Source organism: Symphodus melops (assembly GCF_947650265.1).
Source record: "Symphodus melops genome assembly, chromosome: 13".
Taxonomy (NCBI): Eukaryota; Metazoa; Chordata; class Actinopteri; order Labriformes; family Labridae; genus Symphodus; species Symphodus melops.
The window spans coordinates 22,517,554-22,539,043 of record NC_136703.1 but is presented as its reverse complement, the minus strand read 5'-3'; the positions used below and the strand labels follow the sequence as shown (position 1 = coordinate 22,539,043).

Genomic DNA, 21,490 nt, shown 5'->3' with positions numbered 1-21,490 from the left:
TGGGGTTAAAGTTGAAAAACACATTTTTTTATATGTGCAAAACCACAGAAAGGACAACAGGCCACAGAGAGTACATTGAGTAAAATTTTAATAATGCTGATCAGATAGGTTTAAGATGGATACTTAACATGTCAAGCAATAGATTTCATGTAGGCTGTGCAAAGAACTCCATCTTTAAGATAAACTCCTTCCCACCTTGCAAACAAAAACTTATCGATAACGCTTCGGTAACAAACGTTGCTGGATTTATTCAACATTGGCACATCCTGAAGTCTGACAGCAAATACTCTCCGTTTGTAAATAAAAGGAGGAAGAAACATTAAGGATCACTTGGGCCACTCTGAGCTAATTTTCATCACAAAAAAGGATTTTAGTTTTTAAAAAAAACAATCCACAGAAAAGGTTTGCCTGGTGAAGGTCTTAGTGCCAAAATGTTTCCAATAAATGTTTGTTTGCAGTGTGTGGGAGCTGAGCTTTAAGTTTTCGATGGACTCTCTCTCTCTCCTTTGCACTTGCCTTATGAAATGGATGTGCAAAGGTTTTTTTTTTACTAATTTGAAGTACAAAGGACTCAACACAGACTAACCACGTATGTTTACATGCAGCTCTGGTGCGCCCAACAGCACATCACACGGATCTGTAAATGGAAGTGGTTACATCCAGAAATATTGGAGGAGACAAGAATGTAAAAGACTCATTTAAAACTGCAAAAGTAACACATGGCTCCATGGGAAATGAATAAAGTATGTTAAAATTAATTATCTATGTACACATAATGCTGGAAAATTGCAAAGCATAGGCCTAATGAAAAGCTAAATTAACTGACAGGGACAGAAAGCTCATGGAGCAGGGAAAGTGTACCAGTGTTGCAACAATGATCATAACATAGACTGTGTTTTCATCATTCAAGATTCTTAAGCAACAACCACGAGGGCCAGTACAAGCACTGACTACACAAAGACTGAGGAAAAGAAGTGGAAATAACTTTCAAAAAAAGAAGGCAATGCAGTCTGAATTCTTTCTAAACACCAACAGGGGGGCAAGTAAGAAGACCAGAGGTGATTTCACACATGCACCCCTGACAAGTCAGGAATTATTTCAGGCAGGCTGCGGCTGAAATCTTACTTAATTGCTTGAAAACAACGTAAAAAAAAGGGGGGGAAATGGTGACATATTTTTACTTTAGGTCAATGTTTCATGTAGTTCACTCTACTGTAACAACAATAAAGCAGATAAAAACAACAGTACCAAACAGAAAACACAATGGAATAGACCTATTACATGCACAGCCGTGACTCAGTGAATTTACCTGAATATTTCCTGATGTGTTCTCACATCGGCTCACTCTGACTTACAGGCGGAAAAATTTACAAGTTGGCTGGCAGGAAAGTTTACGGTTAAGGTCGGATTGAAATGTGTGGCTGCTCACCCTGAACTTTTCAGGAAGTTTACAGGAGTTTTGTCCCTGTGTGAAATCACCACAGGTGTATAAAACCAGCTTTAAAAAAAAAATACAAAACCATGATCAGCTGTGATAAAGAATAATTACTGTTTGAGATCTAGACTTGATGAGCTCACATCTCCAGAGTTAAAATTGTACAAAAACAAATCGGCGTTACTTCAGTCATTGCTGTGGGCAATGACAGCATAGCATGTCAGTAACCAGCCTTTTGTTTTGTTTTCTAGATCACTGGAAAATGATCCACTTAATATAAATAAATCATTTTTCATGGGAAAACAATAGAAACTATCTCTCTATGTCGGGGGGAAAACAGCGTTGCTATCTTCAAATTAAGATTAACAAGAAGGGATCTTGAGGTCCGATGATGTTCAAGATGCCAAACCTTAAAGCTTTAAAGCTGTAGGCCACGGATCAGAGGGTGGTGTAACAGATGCTAAATCCACTTCTTCGATACAGTCTGTGGCTCTACACTAACTAAAACGACCAAACAGTGTTTGGGAGTCAAGTAAAAAAAAAAGTAACAGCTCAAACCAGCCAAAGATCCCGGATGTTAGCTTTAACAATGAATCACACAACTGAAGGAGCACTGCCTGATTCCAACACTTTCCCTTGAAGTCCGACTTGATGCTGCTTTTCTTTCCTCTCGTGCTTCTTTTGTGCGACTGTGTGATTGCGTCTAGCTATACCATGTTTCCAGCAGATAAGAGTAGTTCCTAGCATGAAGACCAGACATCATGCTGCACTGCTGACTGAGAGTCACGTTGCATCACAGCCCTGTATTTGTCGTTTCTTTTTTTTTTTTTTGGCTGTCGGTTGTTTAAAAAGACAACAAACTGTTTGGGAGTCCTGGCACACCTGATGCTCAGCTAACAAGTAAAGAGACAAAGCAGCTGCAGGGCCACTCACCTCACCTCAGGAAACAGAAGCAACAGAGAAGAATGCAACTATTAAAAGGGAGTCAGAGGCAGGCCAAGAAGGAGAACGTTACTTCACCCCTCCCTAAAAAGTTTAGACAGTACGATTTACTGAGGAGGGGGCTGTGTGCTTCAGTTGATTTTTCCTCCTCGAAGCATCAGGAGGATTGTTGAGGAAATCTCCACATGTTCAAGGAACAGGGAGGAGCATGACGCTCCAGAGGGGTTTGCTGGATCGGGTCTAGAGAAGAGAGCGACGCTTGACTCCTGCACAGCGTTCATTTCAAGATGATGTGGTAGCCGTCGTTTGTGTTATCTGGAAGAAAGGAAAAATAGGAAAACATGGCAGGTGGGAAATGTGTTATAAATAAACTGATGAAGCTCATCAAAGCTTGTTAAATATAGAGGCAGGTAATCTTCATCACAATCAAATACCTTTCATTGTGTCCAAAACAAAACACACTTCATCCTGGAAGTTCTGAATCATCTGTTCGAAAGACAGTTCAAGTATTAAAGTGAGGAGGGAAACAAGCTGGGGCTGTTTACGAGCATGCGAACCAACATTACAGAAAAACAAACATCTTACCTCATCGCTAACCAGTACATGGATTCCTGTGGGTCCCTGTTTAAAGATCTGATTTATCTGTAGTGGTGAGATGTTAAAAAGCTGAGCGATTTTCTCTGTCAGCTCAGCAGACGTGAGCTCTTCAAGGTAAATGGCATGATATACTGTAGGACAAAAAAAAAACAGGTTTTAATCAAAAATATTAACTACAAATCAATTTGTGCGGGTCTTAAGATTTCACGTGTTCTGTGTAGATCAAATTTGATCTTCTTGTGTGCAGATTCACTTTACAGGAAAAATCTTTCCCTGACTTCTAACAGTAGAACAAAGGACACAGTGCCCAGTGTGACGGCTTTGGGTTGGAGTGTCTGAGTGTGATTATTTATGCACTATTGTACACGTCTTTTCTTCACGGCGCTGAGAAGTTGACGTTACATCCTGCTAGATCTCGAGCCCCATTATCCATTGCTCCTCCCAGGATATAAAAGCTAGCTTCCTGTGCCACTCTCTCTCTCTCTTTCAACCAGACCAACACCTGCCCCAATTGTTTGATTTAGTTCTTTATGTTGAGCGCACTCTTGAACATGTAACAACACTCTATGGTAACGAACAAACATGTACACCACTGCTGATACTAAACACACCTCATATTGTTATTGTATTTTCTTTTTTCTAAATAAAATATTTGTTAAGTATCAAATGAATTAACGCCTGACTCTCTTGTCTTAGTCATGGCTCACAAGCCGAGACACCAGAGATGCACTTTATCTTAAAGGTCACATATTATTCTAAATTCACTTTACCGTGTTTTTCTAACACTGTCTCTCTCTAAAAAAAAAAAAACCCTCTGAAAAAAGTCCCTCTTCTCCGTCTTTTGTCTGCTCAACCGTTCAGAAAATGTGTTCTCAAAAAGGCCGTTTGAAGACTGCCCCTTTGTGACATCACACGACAGGTGACACCCCCAAAGCTAGGTGTTCATCATTGCCTTTGTGTCTGCCTTCTCACAATTCGGCAAGGAGTGAGAAGAGGGGCGTGGTCAGATGCAGCTCATTTACATTTAAAGCTACAGACACAAAATCCATGTTTGTTTGATTATTAAAAAACACAATGTGTAAAAAATATCAAGTGGTGGTAGGATGAACCTTTTATTTAACCTGCCACTGTTCACCTGTATGATTAAAGGAGTTACTTAATATATCCCACAGAGGTGAGACTGGTATCAACCGTCTCATCTTTATCACTTTGTAGTTGGTTGAGCTACGGCTACTTGAAGCTCAACCTTCCCTCCTTCTGTCCTGAATTCAACTCTCCATTAACAAGCACTCACCAAAGAAAGTGTTGGCAGCAGCATCTCCGTTTTCGTGTTTGGTTTGCTGTTCTCGAGTCTGCTGAGACTCCTGGCAGACGTAGATGGTCAGCCTCGGGCGTACCACCCTGTAGACGGCGTGCACACAGAAACTTACAAATACTTCCTGAGATATGCAAAATCTGTTAAATCTGAACGAAAGCACATTATTACGAGATGTAATTCATAAAAAAATAAAAAGATGACTCACCGTCCCTTCAGTGCATTGAAAAGTCGAATACCATCAGCTGGACCACAGATCTGAATGACATCCTCTCTGGTCAGTTTTAAAAGATCAGCCCCTGGTACACGAAATAACAAGAACTTTTCAAATCCAACAAATCTCAACAACATGAGGAGAGACGGCCATTCCGATCATCAATGCAGTTCACTCCTTCGTCGTGTGATATTCATTATTTTATTTATTCATACAGTTTAAAGTGACTCGGCCCATACACATTCATTACATTTCAATGAGGTGCCAGTTTAGGATTAATTTTCACCTGCAGTCCCTGTGCAGGTGAGTCCGAGTCATCTCACATGAGAAGAACATTGTTTGACACTAAACTCTGACTCATGTCTTTTCATGGTTTGTTTCAAGACCTTTTCTACAATTAAAATGAGGTGGTTACACTTTTACAGCGTTCTTTAAAAATGGAATTTCGTGAAGCCTGAGTGACGTGAGCCATCTGTTTCTGCAGCAGGTTCAGGAGCCTCATCGACAGCCGCACAGCAGCTTTTTTTTCCCGAACGCTCAACTTGAAAATCTTTTCAGAAAGGTTCTGTCGATGTCACCGCAATCTTTTCCAAAAGTATTATATTCCCTTTAGTTTTGTACCCACATGGCTTATCAGATACAAAATTATCTCCAATATAAAAACGTGCAGTAAAAAGTAACAGAGCCATGTCGGTCATATTGCGATCGTTGTCAACAGACTGTTGCCATAGAGACAGAACGGATGTACAGCGCTTTTCTTCCGCCAACACTTTTCTGCCCGGGAAAAAAACCCACACTAGGTGGACACAGCGCTTTAAATGACTGATGAGCTGTATTTAAGAGCCAGTTTACCTGAAAAGTTGGTGAAGAGTCGACAGAAGGGTGAGAAGCGGTTTCTGAGCAGCCACTGTTGTGCGTCCTGTGGATTCGCTGTGGGTAACAAATTCTTGGGAGAAGAAGAAGAAGAAAAAAAAAAGAGAAAAAAATCACACAACTAACTGAAACAATCCTGAATGATATCACTGAAAATACTGTTTTACATAACTATAGTTGATACCACACAACATTACGTCCTTTACTCAAGAAACATTGAAAACTGAAGTCTTTGTAGTTTAGCAAATGTGCTCTCATAAAAATCAATGAGCCAGGATGTTTTTAAGCAACACAGAGCTCATTTGTAATTTCAGTAAGAATAATGCGACGACTTCATGGTGCAGAGGTTTAGTACGCTCACTGTTACTCTGGTTAAACTCTCTTCTAATATTTCTCCATGTTTTGAAGTCGACAAACAGAAAATCATTACAGCAAATAAAGAGGGTGCACAGCGTGAAATAATCCCACGTGTCATGTTCTTAAGGTTAAATAAAAGAACTGTTAGCCGCTTCTCTCGCCTCCATACAAAGTTCTCTCATGTCTTGTGTTTGTGAGTTCACCCTATAGTTCTGATTTGTCTTTCAACTTGTATTATGAGAAAGGTTAAGCTCATGCTGCGGCTTACTGGGTCTCATACATGAAACACACTGTGTGCTACAGAGAGAAGAGGTCAGACTGTGCCATGCCTCATGCGCTCTAATATTTGTGTTTCCAGTGCTCTGTGTGTGCGTGTGTGTGTGTTTGCAAAGTGCCTTAAATAATCTCTTGGGAGGCGCAGGTTTAGCACCCAGATGTCAGTGTTGCATTAGTGAATGTGAACATGCAGTGGTGCAGGTTTAAGAAGTAAGAGAGGGAGTTACACTTACAGATTGATACACACTCACGTCTGCGACCTGGACGACGGGCTCAGGCTGGTGGTTTGGCGAGCCGTTTCTAAAAAGGGAGGGGGAAAAGGATCATGTTCTTCATGCCGACAGCCACAAAAGGGGGATTTTAAATTCAAAATTCGATGTTAAATTCAAGCAGTAGAAAACGAGAAGCCGTCAGAGACTCGTACCCTTCTGCCACTGGGAAAGTGTTGTGTGTGCTGTTGAAGCCCGGAGACGGAGAGTTTGTGACGTATGTGACCTCAGGCCACGGGCAGCACTGCAAAACACCAACACAGACGTTTTTAAGGCATCGACCGAGAGGAGGCAGTCGAGTTAATGAATCCATTAAGGGAATAAAAATCAGTGGGAAACATTCATCGTTTGTTGTTTCTTACGGCGTGCGTGAGGATTCGTTGCTTTTCGTTTTATCTAATGAACTTCTTCTGTCTGAGGCGGTTGCTCAGTGAAAACAGGGTGTTTGTAAGTTTGTATATCGCCGGGGTTCGTGATGACTTTTAGTTTACTATGTTTCAACATTTCACTGAGTAAACAGAACATCTGAAAATGAACTTGTACATTTGACTGGAATAAGTGATAGTTGATCCACAGACATCACACTTTGGATTTTTTTTTTTCCCCCAAAACCATTTTGGACATTAAAAGCATGTTCTTCTCCTCAGTGACATTTTTACATAACATGATATGCTTCATCCCTTTAATATTGCAGTCATATACTAACCTCTGTCAGTATCGTGGTTTCATAGGAGGGCTGGTACTTCTCTTTTTCTTGCGACGCCCTCTTCTCCATCTTCTCCCTGTCCGTCTTCTGTTTTCTGTCCGCACCTTTGGGCTGAAGCAGGTTACGGAAGAATCATTTACACGAGTGACGGCACACGTTTGCATTGCGGCACACGGACGCTTCTTCTCCTCCCTCTCACCTTGAACACTTTGACCTGGCAGGAGGCCGAGTGGAGGTGTTCTGTGTATTCTTCACTCTCGTTCTCTTTGAACGTGTCGATCTGGATGCGGAACGGCACGCCCTTTTCCCCACCGTGCTTACGCATGGTGAATTCTGTACTGATGCAGTGGACCTAAAAAGGAAAGAATATAGAACTGAACTCTACGAAAGAATGATGACGTCACATCCAACCAAAGAGCATTTGTGTAAGTAATTAATGGGATGACTATGTTTGCAAACAGGATTGATGAGTACACGAGATGTTAACAAACTATCTCCATGATGCTCAAAAGCCCAAACAGCTTCAGAGAACTGCTGTTGCTTTTACTAAATGGAAAATAAAGGGGAAGAATAGTGTCGTCCATCATGCTACCTGGATAAAAACTGAGGTTCTTTTTGACGGGTCCCAAAGGAACTCCACAGTGTTAAGCTGAGTAGGGTTAGCCCTGGGGTCGATTATGCCGACGGACATGGGGATATCTGCAATGGATCAATGTGAAACAGGCTGTTACCACACGAGTTCTCAGTGCACACCTTCCCTTTTAAACATCCCCCACGATCATCTCAATCTTGAAATTATTTGTCAGGTTTGAAAAATAAAAAAAACCTACTGAACGGTTATTAAACATACAAGGCTGCACAGCACACAAGATCCACACAAAACTTCTGGAGCAGTAGACCAGAGAATGTTTCAGTCAGTGCTCACCCAGGTCGAGGATGCGATCCCCGGGCCGGTTCCAGCGCCAGCCTTCCAGCTGCTGGTGCTCTGTGTACTGAAGCCGTCGGTCGTGAAACACCACACGAATGATGCTCTGAAATTCAATGAAATGAGGATCTCACCATTATATATTATATATATATATATATATATATATTTTTTTTTTTTTTTTTAAACCAAGGCAGGTTGATTCATTCCCTTAAAAATGAATGTTTTTTTTACTGGTTTGCGATGACAGACTTGGAATGTCAGTCTTACCTTCACCATTTTACCAGTGATTTCTGGAAGTTCCCCAATTTTCCGATTGTCAAGCATTCTTATTTCATAGGACTGTCCTGCAATGACAAGTACACACGTGTGAATAAAAATACATTTACAGGAACTATCAAGCCTCTGCAGTTTGTTTGTTTATTAGACATTTAGAGTCACTAAACAAAAGGATTATTTTACAGTATGTTCCAAGTGATCAAGAAGACACTTGCTATAAAGTTTAACTGTTGTTTGATTTAACTAATATGGAAAAAATGGCATTCATTTGTGTCTTTAGATCAACATTCATTTGGGTAATAAAACACCTTAAACAGCTCAACTAAAGGTCTCTTTGTTTTGGATGTCAGAGCACACGTAGCCTGGGAACCAGACGCAAACCTTGGTTGAGGTAGGTGAGTGTTTCATCGTGCAGTTTGACAGCTGGCGAGGTAGCTGCGCACAGAACATACTGGAAGGGAAGGATCTTGTTTTCAGAGTCTGGAGGCAGGTTGGACTCCTCCTGCTTGAAGATGGGGAGGGCGAGAACATCGCTGTGTAACAGAGATAAGAAGAAGAATGGGATGAGTGCACCGATCGTCTCACTGCGAGGCACGTTCAACGTTTCATTTTCACAAAACAAGTCCGACAGGAAATAAACTCCTCACATTTAATTATTCATTCTGATTACTTTGAACCTCATGAAAAAATCATCAGAGTTCAAAGAGTGAGAGTTAAATATTCCCAGCCATCATCACACATCACTTCAGGCTGGATGGTGGGATAATGTGTTAGTCAGCTTTGCACCCAGAGCAACCTTTCTAAATACCATGGTGTCCAGCCAGGATCTCGTTGCTTCTCTAAACAGAGGAATGTTAGGAACAGGTGGGTTCCTTCTTTACAGCCTGGGCAGTATCTTTTACAGAGCACTTAAGCATGCAGATAAATGACACAAAAGAGAGTCATCGTGGCTGAGTCATCAATGCCTAAATGGATTTCACATAATACCCATCACATAAAAAATGACTACAGATGTCCTAAATATCAGTTTTATTTTAAAATCTTTAATAAGAAAAATAAAGCACTGCACTGCTTGAACATATATTAGAACTTGTGCATTAGGCCTTATCTGTATAGTGATAGCCCCAAAGCTCAAATCAAAATTCATCAAAGTGTAAACTTAATCTGATAGTCACCAGGCCGTGCACAGCTTTGCATTTCATCTGTACGTGCTGATTAATTTCCCCTTCTGCTATCTCCAAGAGCAGAGCCAAACATATTCATGCAACGTTTGTGCAGTGTGACGAGATGTCTCTGCACAAGCTGCACGCTCACAGGGACTCAAAGGCCTACATGAGAGGAAATGTGAAACACTGGCACATTTACAGAATAGATTTGGTAACTTAACTTTATAAGACGCCATGTTTTTATAAAGAATATCTAGATGAGATGAGAGAACACACACTCCAAAAACTGTGTACTGTTAATTATTTGCTTGCTTAATTGCTGTCCTGTAAGACTGTAAATTTCTGTTTGCAAGATGAATAAAGGATCATCTTATCTTATTACATTTACCTTTGTCTAAATGAGAAACAAACTATAAAGCATGTTAATCAGTCTTACAAATACATTGTTGTACTCTTATTTCAGATACATAAAACGACTGATATTTATGACTAAGCAGGTGGTGTGTTTCCTCTCACTTACAAACGTGTTGACTGAAAGAATATAATACATAATGAAACCCATCACACCAAAAGACATTCATAACCTTCTTGAAAAGCGTTTGGACTGTTAAGATGTTTACATGCAAGGTGGTACGTTTTAGTGTATCGCCAGCAGCACTCGAGTCAAGACTAACATGGGAAGCAGAGGATTTACCCCTTTTAAAAACAACTCTCACAGTACCCACAGACTGTAAATACCTCATGCTGTATGCCCCCGCACCAAGCTCCTGTCCAATCCCTGACAGACTGGCATCAAAGTCCTGGACCAGTCCAGACTCGATCACTTCATCAGTGAGAGGCAGCTTCAGAGCCCACGCCATGGTGACGAGGAGGAGAGAGATTTGCGGAGTTGCTGCAAAAAACTTAGAGCCAAGTTTGACCTGCTTCCCCTCAATCTTTAAAAAGCAGACAGTGACAACATGTGGCTGGTTAAAATGTGCCACGTTCCCACCAAAATCCAGAGAGATGATTGGATTAGCAGCTCGGGTCATACTCAGGGGTTATCATTCTGGCCAACATACAGTAAAGCTTCTTCTCACCTTTTTTTACGCAGCTGATGTTAAAAAATATAACTAAGACATGCTCCACCATTCAACTTTCAACACTCAGAAAATTAATGACACAAATTAAAGACAATTAACTACATCTAAGCAACATACCTGTAGATAGAAATGCAGTTTTCTAGCTTAACCCCGCGCCAGTTTCATGCCATTATGTCGCCCTCACCCTCCTGTACCAGAATAAACATGTCGAGCTAACTACTGTTAGCCACATAGCACGTCAGCTCAGCAGGTAGGATGCTACTCCTTCGTTTGAGCTTTTAGAGGGGATTCACTTTGACTTATTAACCACCGTAATCACACATAAAGAAAATGGCACGTACAGTTGGCGCAGACTATTAAATAAATATAAATGAATGTATCGATTTTGTTTGTTTATCTATCTTCGCCAGGAAAAGGAGCTAACGTCACTTCCGGGTTTTCCCCTTCGTCTTCTTCTTCGTGTTCGTCCATTGTAGTAGCAAATAAGAACGTTGGCGCTCATTGCTGCCATGACCTGCCAGTGGCCGTGATAACAAAATGTAATTAAGAGGGGCAATTCACTGATTTAAGGCGTTTTTTTAAAGTTAAGGAAAATACATTTCCTCGATTTGATGTGAAGGTGAGTTGTGTGTTATACGGACATATGGAATATGAACACACAAAAAAGGAGTGATTTGAATAGACCAGGTTTATTTTATTTATCTGACCAAAAATCAAAACAAAAAAAAGACAAAGAGCACCAAACTTAAAGGTTTCCCTTCTGTGGCAAATACCAGACTTTATCATGTGCTTTGCTGACAAAGGGTATCTTATCATGCTGTCATAATTTAGCTCTTATTTTTCATATGCATTACTTACTGTATTAAAAAATACAATATATTGTCATCCCACAACTTAAAGCAAGTGTTTGCAAAATGACTTACTTCTAAGATTAAGTTTACTGCATGTCCACTGCGATGTAGATCTACTGTTATTAAAAGACATGTATTAAGTGGACCATAATATGTCCCTTTTAAATGACAGACTCAAATAATGTGATCAATGTAAACAAGACTTAATATGTTATTTGTAGTAATATACTTCTCATCTTCTGCATAAAAGCGACTTTGTTATTAAAGGTGGGAGTTGCTTTTCAAGTTGATTGCAAAAAGTATTGCATTTTTGCGATCACTGCTTCCATTTGCAAAGCAAAGCTGCTTGTTATTAAAACCTTTATTATAACAATTATTCACATAAAAATGTTTTTTCAAAACATCGACCGAACATGGACGACTTGTTTCCCTTTTCTGCCTCTGCTCACTAAAGTGCAAAGAACCACTGGAAGCATTTGCAAAGATAAAGTAAACCGTTGTAATATTGTTCTTCTTACAGAAATGACCTTTATACTGCACATGCACTCACTCAGATTGAAACTCCTTACATATAAAATCATAACAAATCAATAGAAATCATCAACCACAGAGGCCTTCAAATGGCTGCACAGTTAATCTCTTTGACAAATTCAGTCAATGAATTTGATGCTGAGTAAAGGAGAAAAAAAAAGTGTAGGGATTATAGGATGCTAGAAAAAGTATTACCACCCAGTAACATTGTCAGGTCATTAAGGAAGCAGTCACAACACTTCAAAAAACCAACACGTTAAAAATACTCTTAGAGTATAATAAGCACATTAATATCTGTCATTCCAACATACAGTACATGTATCTGTAAGATCAGCATCTCACAAATAAAAACTAACATTATAAAAACACTCAAAAATAAGTTTACAGTTGTGGCATTGTAGACATTAGCATGAACAAGAAGAGCATCAAAACCAAACAAGCTCGTCTCTGTGATTAAGATAAATAATAATCAGTGATTGTCCCAAAATATGTTAAAGTCAGTCAAAAGATCAAATTCTTAGGTTAAAGGCTTTTTTTTTTTAAGTCTACAGATTATTATGCCTGACAGAATCTTGAATGTGTTTGCAAAGCTGCTCTGGCAATACAAAACTACAAGAATATAAAATAAATGAGGAGCCAAATACACCAATGTTGGCAAAAGCACATTAGTCAAACATCAGCATAACGTCAGCCATTGTTCCAAAACGCCAATTTTGTGACGAAGATCAATGTAACTCCAAGAAATGCCACTTAGTCGAGACAAAATATCCTAGAAAACCACTCGTATAAAAGTCCAATGTTTTTAGGTATCACATGTTATCACTGTATTTGATTAGAGGACCATGCAGTTGGACTCAGTACCCACCACACACAACTTTTGTACACATATGCATCCTTAAAATCTCTTACTCACCTTCATATTCTTATAAAGTTAATATCTTTGTGGTTAGGCTTTTATTTACAACACATTCTGAATTTGTGCTGTTGTGATAAATGTTCAAACTCCCTAAACAACAGTAATGATCAGTGGCCAAACCTTCCAGGATGCGATCCCTACTGAACCTGGAAGACGTTGATCTTGCTTGTGTTTTTCAGCGTCTGTCGCCGGTTGCAGAACCAAACTCGCACAACCTCCCGGTCATAGTTCAGCTCTCTTGCAATTTCTGTAATCTCTTGGCCTGTTGGCAACGCGTTCTTCTCAAAGTACGAGTTCAGGACTTCTATTGCCTGCGGAGTGAAACTAGTGCGCCGCTTTCGTTTTTTGGATGGTTCGCCGCCAACAAACTCCATCAGATTCTGCTGGCCTTTCTGGTTCCAGTGCTCCGCCTCAGCTAGCCACTTTTCCAACACCGGCTTCAGCTTCTGAGCGCTCTTTGGAGTGATATCCAGCTTTTCAAACCTGCAGCACAGAAGACGGTTTAGTGTGAACCAAATAATGAGAGCACATTAATGTCCGACCCGTTTGTTATAGACTGTGACTTTAAGTACGTGTACTTCAGGTACTCATCCTTTCAAGTTTGAACAAACCTATTGCTAATGTTTCAGGGTTTTCATATACTTAACTATCTCCATTACTTTTCATTTTTAAACTCCACTTTGAGACAATTCCTACTTACAGATTTCCTCAAACATATCCCATGTCTGTTAATTCAATGAATTAATAAGATGTGATGTGGCAGCCAATAATCAGTTAGGTAAGCACGGTGAGCAAAAAGTCAGGCAATATGTACTGTGAATAGAAACATGAAGTCGGGAGTGAAGCACCTGCAGATGGCAGACTGGCTGTAGGCCGGACCCTCAGTTGCTGTCAGAGCCTGCCCCACTTGTGTCTGCGTAAGCCCCAAGGACAGCCGACGGATCTTGAAATTCTTGGCAAACTCTCGAATTTCCTCCAGATTAATGCCCTCCTCACTGCTCACTTGCTGGGGTTCTACGAAAGGAGAGGATCTGGTTAAAAATACCTACCTACTTAAAGCTGCATCTATGTTTGGATGGAAGATGCAGGTGTACATACTGCTGACAAGCTGTCCCACTTTTGCTAGGTCTCCACAGGTGATGGGCACTGCGGAGGAGAGCGTGGTGGACGTCTTCAGTACAGACGGCTGAGGAGCGATAACAACCGGTGACTGAGTGACAGTTGTCGCAGACATCTGGGAACAAACAAAGAAACATTCTCAGATGTAACTGCAATGATACAAATGGGTACAACCATTTAATAATTAATAGCAATGTAAAGAAAATATTTATCTTTCTGCTTATATAAACTACCTGTGTGCTCATCTTCGACAGTGCAGGAGGAGCAGCAGCAGCTTTGGGCAGAACGGCAGCAGAAGTTACCACTGCTGCAGGTCCGTTCCCCACTGTGGCGATGATCTGGCCCTGGGTGTTGAGAAGCAGCTGTGGGGTGAGAGTCTGGACCTGGAGACCCTGAAGGCCCTGAAGTCCCTGAAGTCCCTGAAGTCCCTGGAGACCCTGGAGACCCTGGAGACCCTGAAGTCCCTGGAGACCCTGGAGACCCTGGAGTCCCTGGAGTCCATGGAGGGGCAGGGTGGATGTTGCAGCCCCTCCAGCTAGAGATGTTGGGTTGACGAGCAGAGGGAGGGTTCCTATGATCTGGAAGTGTTGTTTGAAGTTGAATGAAATGGATTAGACACTTACAGAACATTCAGTTACCAGTCTTTCTTATAGTGTTTCTGTTTCCCAGTAAGACGTTCAGAAGTGCTTTCATTTGCAGACTAACTCTAATGAGCTGCAATAATCATAAGATTGAGTAATGAAACTATTTGAGAGGATATATCAGTTGTTCACACGCTCCACTGAATTCAAACAGCACTGCTGAGTGATGCTAACTGGAGGCTGGGGCTTTTATTCCCAGAACAGAAACACAACAATAACACTGATTGTGCTTTGGGTAAAAGTGATTCTACTTCTAAACATTTCTCATTAATTTGTTAAACTGGCTTTATATTCATTGCAATACACATGACTTCTATTGGGAAATGACACACTACTAAAAACAGGCCCTGTGTTATTATTTTTCCTCCATAAATCTCATGTTTACATTGTAAAATTATAACTCAAAAACAAAGTGTGGGACAATATAGTACAATGCAATGTAACATAATGCTATCTTATAAAGTCAGCAGAGGTATTTGTCCTACCTGTCCTTGTGCATTCGTGATGATCTGGCTGGTGATGCCGGCCATGTTGGACATGGCACTGGTCAGGATGGGAGTGGAGGTGAGGGAGCTGAGGAACTGGGGCTGAGCTCCGAGGGAAGCAGCGTTGATCTGAGAAGAAAAACACAGCAGGTAAAAAAAAAAAAAAAGAGAGAGAAGCACACACAAAGACAAAACTACACACACAGTCCCGATATATGAAAAAGCATAAATCTCTGAGGCAGGATTCTTACAATGGCGGGGTTGATGGAGAGTCCTGCAGTCTGGAGTGCTGCGACTGATATGTTGGACTGAGAAACAGCAGTGGAGGCTGAGGTCTGCTGGGCAGCTGCTACCTGAGCAGCAGTGACCTGTGCAGCGGTCACCTGTGTTGGCTGAGACGTCACCTGCTGCACGGCGGCCTGAAACGGCTGAATGGATGCTGCTTGGTGCTGGAACATTGTCTGTGTGTTTGTGTGCAGCTGGGGCTGGACAGAGTTCAGGACTGTTGCAGCTGTGTAAAGAATAAACGGTGGGCAAATAGTTCATATGGTGTGATTGATCAAGAGAAAACAGAATAAATACATTAAAACATGAATCGTCCCTGCTATAGTGGGGATTTGAGCAAAAATGCTTATGTCATCATGCTGACATGCATAATGCCAATGTTAGTGTGGTATATAATTAACCATGGTCACCTTATTTGTTTAGCAATATAGCATGTTGACAGAAACAAAAGTATTCCACATATTAAAATATAGGTTGTTGATGACGAGCATCAAAGTGTAAACAATGAAACCTGAGGATGTGAGTTACTGTCTCAAAGTGTACGACTTTAATCGAATGGCCTTGTTTTCCCATACAGCACATGATTGCCGCCCCCCCCCCCGCCCCCCCCCCTCATTTCCCTGCTGGCCTGCACTCACACTCAAACTGTTCCAGGACTAACCGGGCCTGAACACGGTTTCCTCTCAATAACGCAGCACAAGCATGGCTTTACAGAGTGTAAACTTGACTTTGTGACTTAGTCTGACTTTATTTAGTCAGATACAGACACAACACTGCAGGATTTATGGATACCGGAAGGCTGTCCACCTTGTCCACCTGTGTTTGTTCATGACCTGTAACATGCACACCCCCCAAGCCAGCCAAGGTCAAGGAAGCGTGTCGTGCATGAACACAGATCAGAGCACTCACTCTAGTCAAATGAACTAATCTGTTCTACAGAGAAGAAAGGTTCGTGTTTCACCTTGGAGGCCAGCGAAGGGCAGTTTGAGGAGGTTTCCAGCTGGGTTAGCTGCAGTGAGTCCAGGCAGAGTGGCTACGTTAGTGGTTGGCAAGGTGAGAACGGCAAGACCACCCTGGCCACTGATGGAGCCCGCCATGCTGAAGGGGATGAGCAGGGGCTGCCCCAGAGATCCAGTCTGAGCCATCATGCCAGTCATCAGAGAGGCCAGACTCTCCTGGGTGAGCACCTGAAGAGGTAAAACCAAAGATATGACTGCATGTGCCATTTAAGACTGGCATGAGCAGAGTCAAGTTTCCTCGATGATATTTACTTCAAATGTGTTTATTTGACTGGTATTCTGCTGGTTTTACATGGGCAACGTCACTGAACTCAATAGTATAATTTATAGTATTAATACTCTACACTTTTACATGTCTTTACCAAGAGGACTGTTTTTATATTGTTGTTGTTGCAGTGGTATATTCTGCAGTTTCTTCCTCCTTCACATGTCTTTGTTCTTTGTATTGGCTTAAGTGAAAATAAATGATGCCTCCACTAAGTAGGCCTGCTTAGACTGAATGAAAGGAAACAAATGAAGTGAGATGATGTATGTGCTTACAATATGTACAGCCTCAGACTCCGTATTCGGATGTCAAATCGGTGCCATTCTTCACATTCACAGAGCATTAGAGACAATCGCCTCACACACTGGAGCTTGTTGGTGACAAAAGTAACATTAATCCATCTAATTGATTCATATTGTAAAAGAAATGTGTATATGTGAGCAGGATGAAAAGAAAACAAGGCCCTCCAATTTTTCAGAAAATGTCAAAATGATAAAATCTGCTCCCTCATTAAGGCCAATGCACCTCAAGCTTTTGTTGATTTCTGTCCATGGTTAGGGAACAAAAATGAGACGGCCCATACATGTATTACTGCTTTCTTTCTGGACAGATTCAAATGTGAATATGTGCTGTGTGCTCAGTGAGTGCATCCTGTCGTACTTGTGGACATCCTTGGACAGTGATGGGCACGGTGGCATGTGGCTGCGCCGTGGAAACACTGACGGGGACAACGGAAGTCTGCGTTTGGACAGCGGAGGAAGGAGCGTCGACAGCCACTGCCTGATGCTCACCCAGCACTGCAGGAGCACATCCAGGGTTAGTTCTTACTGACATTTTAAGTGTTTTTTTAACAGCTGCTATTAACATTTCATTACTCAGGTGTCATGTGCGAATGAAGAATAGCTCCTCTACTATCTGTCATTTGTCTTGAATGATTTACCTCCTCCCACAGCGCTCTGGGGCACAGCAGAGCTGTTGCTGCCGACTTCAGGCTGCTCTGCATGTTGAGCCACTCCCTCCTCAGCTTTGCTTTCACTCTTTCCATCAGGTAGTAATGGTGGCTGAGACACATCAACTTCAACCTCTAGCACACGAATAGTCTCATGGCCGGACATCACAATGACCTGTACGGTAAATAACAGTAAAGCTCTGGTGATTGAAGTGCAAAGCGTGCTGCCTGCTCTCATCTACTTTCATTGACGGCTCAGTCTATGTAAATAAATCATTTGAAGTCTTATTGACTCTAGCACCAGTCCAGCCAATAACTAACTTACAACTTATGTTATGACTTTATTAACTCCTTTTTAATGCATGTAGTACATCTCATTTCAGCCTAATTGATGATTCATGGTGTGCATAATGAAGACCGACAGGAGAGGCAGGGAGACAACCTGGGAAGGAGGACGAGGTGCAGAGAGACAACTAGAGCCCAACCGATATGTTTGCTCAAATACAGATACACCAGTAGTGTCCTGAATATTTCCTAAAATACAACATTTTATGATCGACCAGAAATAGATAAGAAATGTAGGGTTGGCTCATATACAGTATCTGAGCATCACAGCTGAGAAACAAGGGGTCAGCACCAGAATGAATTGACTTTAAAAAACGCCTACTGGTTACTGATACGTGTTTAACAAAGCAGCCGTCTGTGTACAAATATGTATGCAAAGTTGTTGCAAATACTTCTCAGGAAAGGTACTACTACAACAGTGATCAGTGAATCTGTTCTCTCATTGGCATCAGTCAAAAGGAAACGATATCGGTGGGGCTCAGGAGACAATGCAGGAAGAGAGAGGAGGATGCATACCTGGTTGTCTTTGGCAGGGAATTTCAAAGTGCAGGATTTAAATGGCTGTAAAAAGACTTCTGCAGTCAGACAGTGAATAGCTAAGGAGAACAGAGAAGCCAAGCACATGTTAGGACACAATGACCCCAAAAAGAAAGAGACACAAATGAAATGTGGAAAAAAAAAAAAAAAAAAAAAAAAAAGCATGACTCAACCCAAACAAACAATGATAAGAGCATCAGCCAACACGCAGCTTAAGCAATGCTTTTCTAATGCTCCTTTCTATACATCCATCAAGAGCATTGCTTTTGTTTGCCGACTACTGCATGTCTACACATAGTGTTACTGGAGAGAGAGAACAACACAATTCATTGTTAAGCAAAGAGTTTAAAAGTCGGTAAACTTCACATGCAGCAGGTATTACTGTATGGTTATCGAACAACAAAGAGTGGCTCCTGATCTCACAAAAACATCCAGGTGGAGGCTAATTAATCCATGATGATATGGCATGTTCGCAAGCGGAGAGTGACAGAAGCAAACAGGCTGGAAGACATCAGAAGGTATTGTAGGGTTTAGTTGAGCCCAGTGTGGTTTTAGAGGGGAGAGGAAGACGTCGGCTTTGTTTTGACAGACAGGTGAGTGTTACCTGCTCGTTGACAGTAAGTGGGGCATCTTTGGCAGGGAGGTCCTGGGAGTTCATAGCTTGACGCACCACCGCAGTCAGCGTTCTCCAGGCATTCTTAGTAAACAAACATTTACCAAAAAGAGACTCAAAACAAGCAAGTAGGTTCACGCTCTGCAAAGTTAATGTGGACGTGCCTTAAAGTTCAACACATAAAAGACAGAGAGAAAGTGTCTGCTCAGAGAAAAGTCAGAGTCTGAGATTACAGCAGCCAACCTTGATTCATGAAAGCAGAACATCACACTCACACACACACTCACACACACACACACACACACACACACACACACACACACACACACACACAGAGTATGTTGGAGTCTGTCAGATACACTCCAACATACAGACACACCTGCACACTCCTAATCACTCTCTATCAGAAACAGAACAATGATATAGAACTTTTTCTTATTCGTGTTGGTATTTGTTTTGTTTTTCTCGTTTTATCAGCTTCATCACTTGACCACAGTAAAAATTTTATTACATCCGTGTCACTGATTGAATTCACTGATTTTGTGTCTGACTCTCGTTCTTTTATTTTGGACACATTTCAGATAACAACGTGTTAAGTTTTGCTGTTGACCCCAGTCAGCCTGCACTATCTGCACTTAAAGGGCATAATACTGCTTACGACAGACCCACATGCAGAGGACTGTTTGTTTGTTTTTTTTAATTATTATTCATAGCTATTTCTGTCATTGCAGGACCAGACTACTTGGAGGGGCCTATATAAACAGGCCATACTGTGTTGCACTTTGGCTGCAGAAAAACGTGGTGAAACGCGCTGACCGTGGACGTGGAGTGGTTCAGAATCCACAACAGATCGAGCAAAAGATCGGAGCTGCTACATTTACTGCTACAATGTCCCCGTTAGAAATGAGGATCTGTCAAAACTTCAGCGGGTGTTGGTGGGCTCCCCACCCCCCATCCTGCCCAATAAAAGTCTCGACGCGTCGGCCACTTTTGGAGACAAACGCTACCCACCAACTCCGGGCGACAGAAATCATCTCGACCCGTGCCAAGAGACCGAATATTATGTATTTCCTTCTCTTTATCATAAATATATAAATTATGCTAATTACGAACATTGCATATTAACCCAAACTCATTTCCTCCTCGCCATTTCGCTGCTCTGCGCGAAGAACAGGCACGAATAGACTCCGTTTATTGTATGCAACTTACCGCGTAAATGCAGCTTATTTTCTGTAATCCCTCGCTCTTTAAAGGTCCTTGTCACAGTTTGTTTCGGTCACACATAATTAAAAATTCACCTCAGCTCCCAGACAGGCGCTGTGACTGCACACAAAAGAGGTATTTGCATTGATAAGGAGGGTTGCAATGTTAGGATCTCCTCTCTCTTAATATTTAATGACGATGCCCTTTTCTTGCAACAGTTCAGGCAATCAAAAATCCTGGACGTGACTCACAAAATCCTGTTTGAGCTGTAAAGTCGGACAAATTTGCCACAAAATTGGCCTTTGGCACTACGTCATGAACATAATTTATGCAAGAAAAAAATCTTGCATTGAAAAATGTCTGCCTCGACTTGAGAGGTGCCATGGCTCTCTTAAAGGGGACGTACCTCCCAGAGAGGCTGAGCAAAGAGAAAACACACTGACACTCTGCTGGGCTGCAGCAGGAACTGTGGACCGAAACAGCACTCGCTCACTTAATAAAACATCTGAGAAACAATAAATCTGTTTATCACTATACATTTTTGAATTTTGGAAGTAGCCTCAAGGGATTGTCCAAAACGTATAGTGCTTGTATGTTAAAAAAAAAAAAAAAGGATGATTTGAATACAGAAATAGAGCATTGTTTGCTTTTTTTTTATATGGGCCTGTTTTTGCTGTGTTGTAAACTCCAAAAAATAGCTCCCTCTGCCTAAACCTCTTCACAATTTACCATTCAAATTTGTAGTAGCACAGGTGTCCTCGAGGGCCGGCTTCCTCAGACTTTAAGATGTCTCCCTGCTCTAACACACCTGCTTTAAACCAATGTGTTGTCATTGGTTTAAAGCTCTGCAGAAGCCTGATAACGAGTCACTCATTGGATTCAGCTGCGTCCGAGCAGGGAGACTTCTAACAGTCTGAGGAAGCCGGAGAGGGTCAAGCCTGCTGAGTTTTTTATTTGTTAAGTTGGGAATGCAAATATTTCTGACTTGATATAATAATACCTAAACAGATTTCCATCCAAAGATAGAATAAAAACGTTTAGTTCTGTCACTTGATGTGCCAGATTGCTCTTGCAATGTTGATATCTTTTCAAGTAAACATTTCTCCAATTATTTAATGAAAGAAAAGATTGCAAAGACTTAATTTTGTTTGTGTGTAAATGTGTAAATTGAAGAGTATGTTAAGAAATCTTTTGTATTATTTTATAAATTAATTTATTAATCCTATTACAGGCCTATAATAAATAAATCACTCAATTCGAGCAAAGAGGAGGAACCATGAGACATGCTAGATAAA

The 21,490-nt window shown here is 41.3% G+C and overlaps 2 protein-coding genes across 3 annotated transcripts; both read right to left on the bottom strand.

Annotated features, from left to right (window-relative positions):
- Positions 1 to 74: 74 nt before the first annotated feature.
- tfcp2 (transcription factor CP2) lies at positions 75 to 10,942 on the bottom strand. Its single transcript, XM_079360195.1, has 15 exons — positions 10,093 to 10,942; positions 8,570 to 8,721; positions 8,180 to 8,256; positions 7,910 to 8,015; positions 7,577 to 7,683; positions 7,184 to 7,336; positions 6,985 to 7,095; positions 6,434 to 6,522; positions 6,243 to 6,309; positions 5,356 to 5,449; positions 4,498 to 4,588; positions 4,269 to 4,375; positions 2,963 to 3,105; positions 2,812 to 2,863; positions 75 to 2,692 (listed from the first exon to the last, which is right to left on the bottom strand). Exons 1-15 carry the CDS (start codon positions 10,383 to 10,385, stop codon positions 2,655 to 2,657), a joined length of 1,680 nt encoding a protein of 559 aa, XP_079216321.1. The 5' UTR covers positions 10,386 to 10,942; the 3' UTR covers positions 75 to 2,654.
- A 688-nt stretch (positions 10,943 to 11,630) lies between these two features.
- Positions 11,631 to 20,577, bottom strand: pou6f1 (POU class 6 homeobox 1; the record flags this gene model as incomplete). 2 transcript variants are annotated; one of them, XM_079360014.1, is made up of 11 exons in its annotated part: positions 11,631 to 13,217; positions 13,583 to 13,748; positions 13,833 to 13,968; positions 14,087 to 14,431; positions 14,980 to 15,108; positions 15,231 to 15,490; positions 16,226 to 16,451; positions 17,209 to 17,345; positions 17,489 to 17,672; positions 18,984 to 19,076; positions 20,202 to 20,577. In XM_079360014.1, the coding sequence occupies 10 exons, from the start codon at positions 19,035 to 19,037 to the stop codon at positions 12,872 to 12,874; spliced, it is 1,983 nt and encodes a 660-aa protein (XP_079216140.1). In that variant the 3' UTR covers positions 11,631 to 12,871. The 2 variants fall into 2 exon arrangements, with proteins under 2 accessions (XP_079216140.1, XP_079216139.1); XM_079360013.1 differs by lacking the exons at positions 18,984 to 19,076; positions 20,202 to 20,577 and adding an exon at positions 18,359 to 18,466.
- Between the last annotated feature and the right edge of the window lie 913 nt (positions 20,578 to 21,490).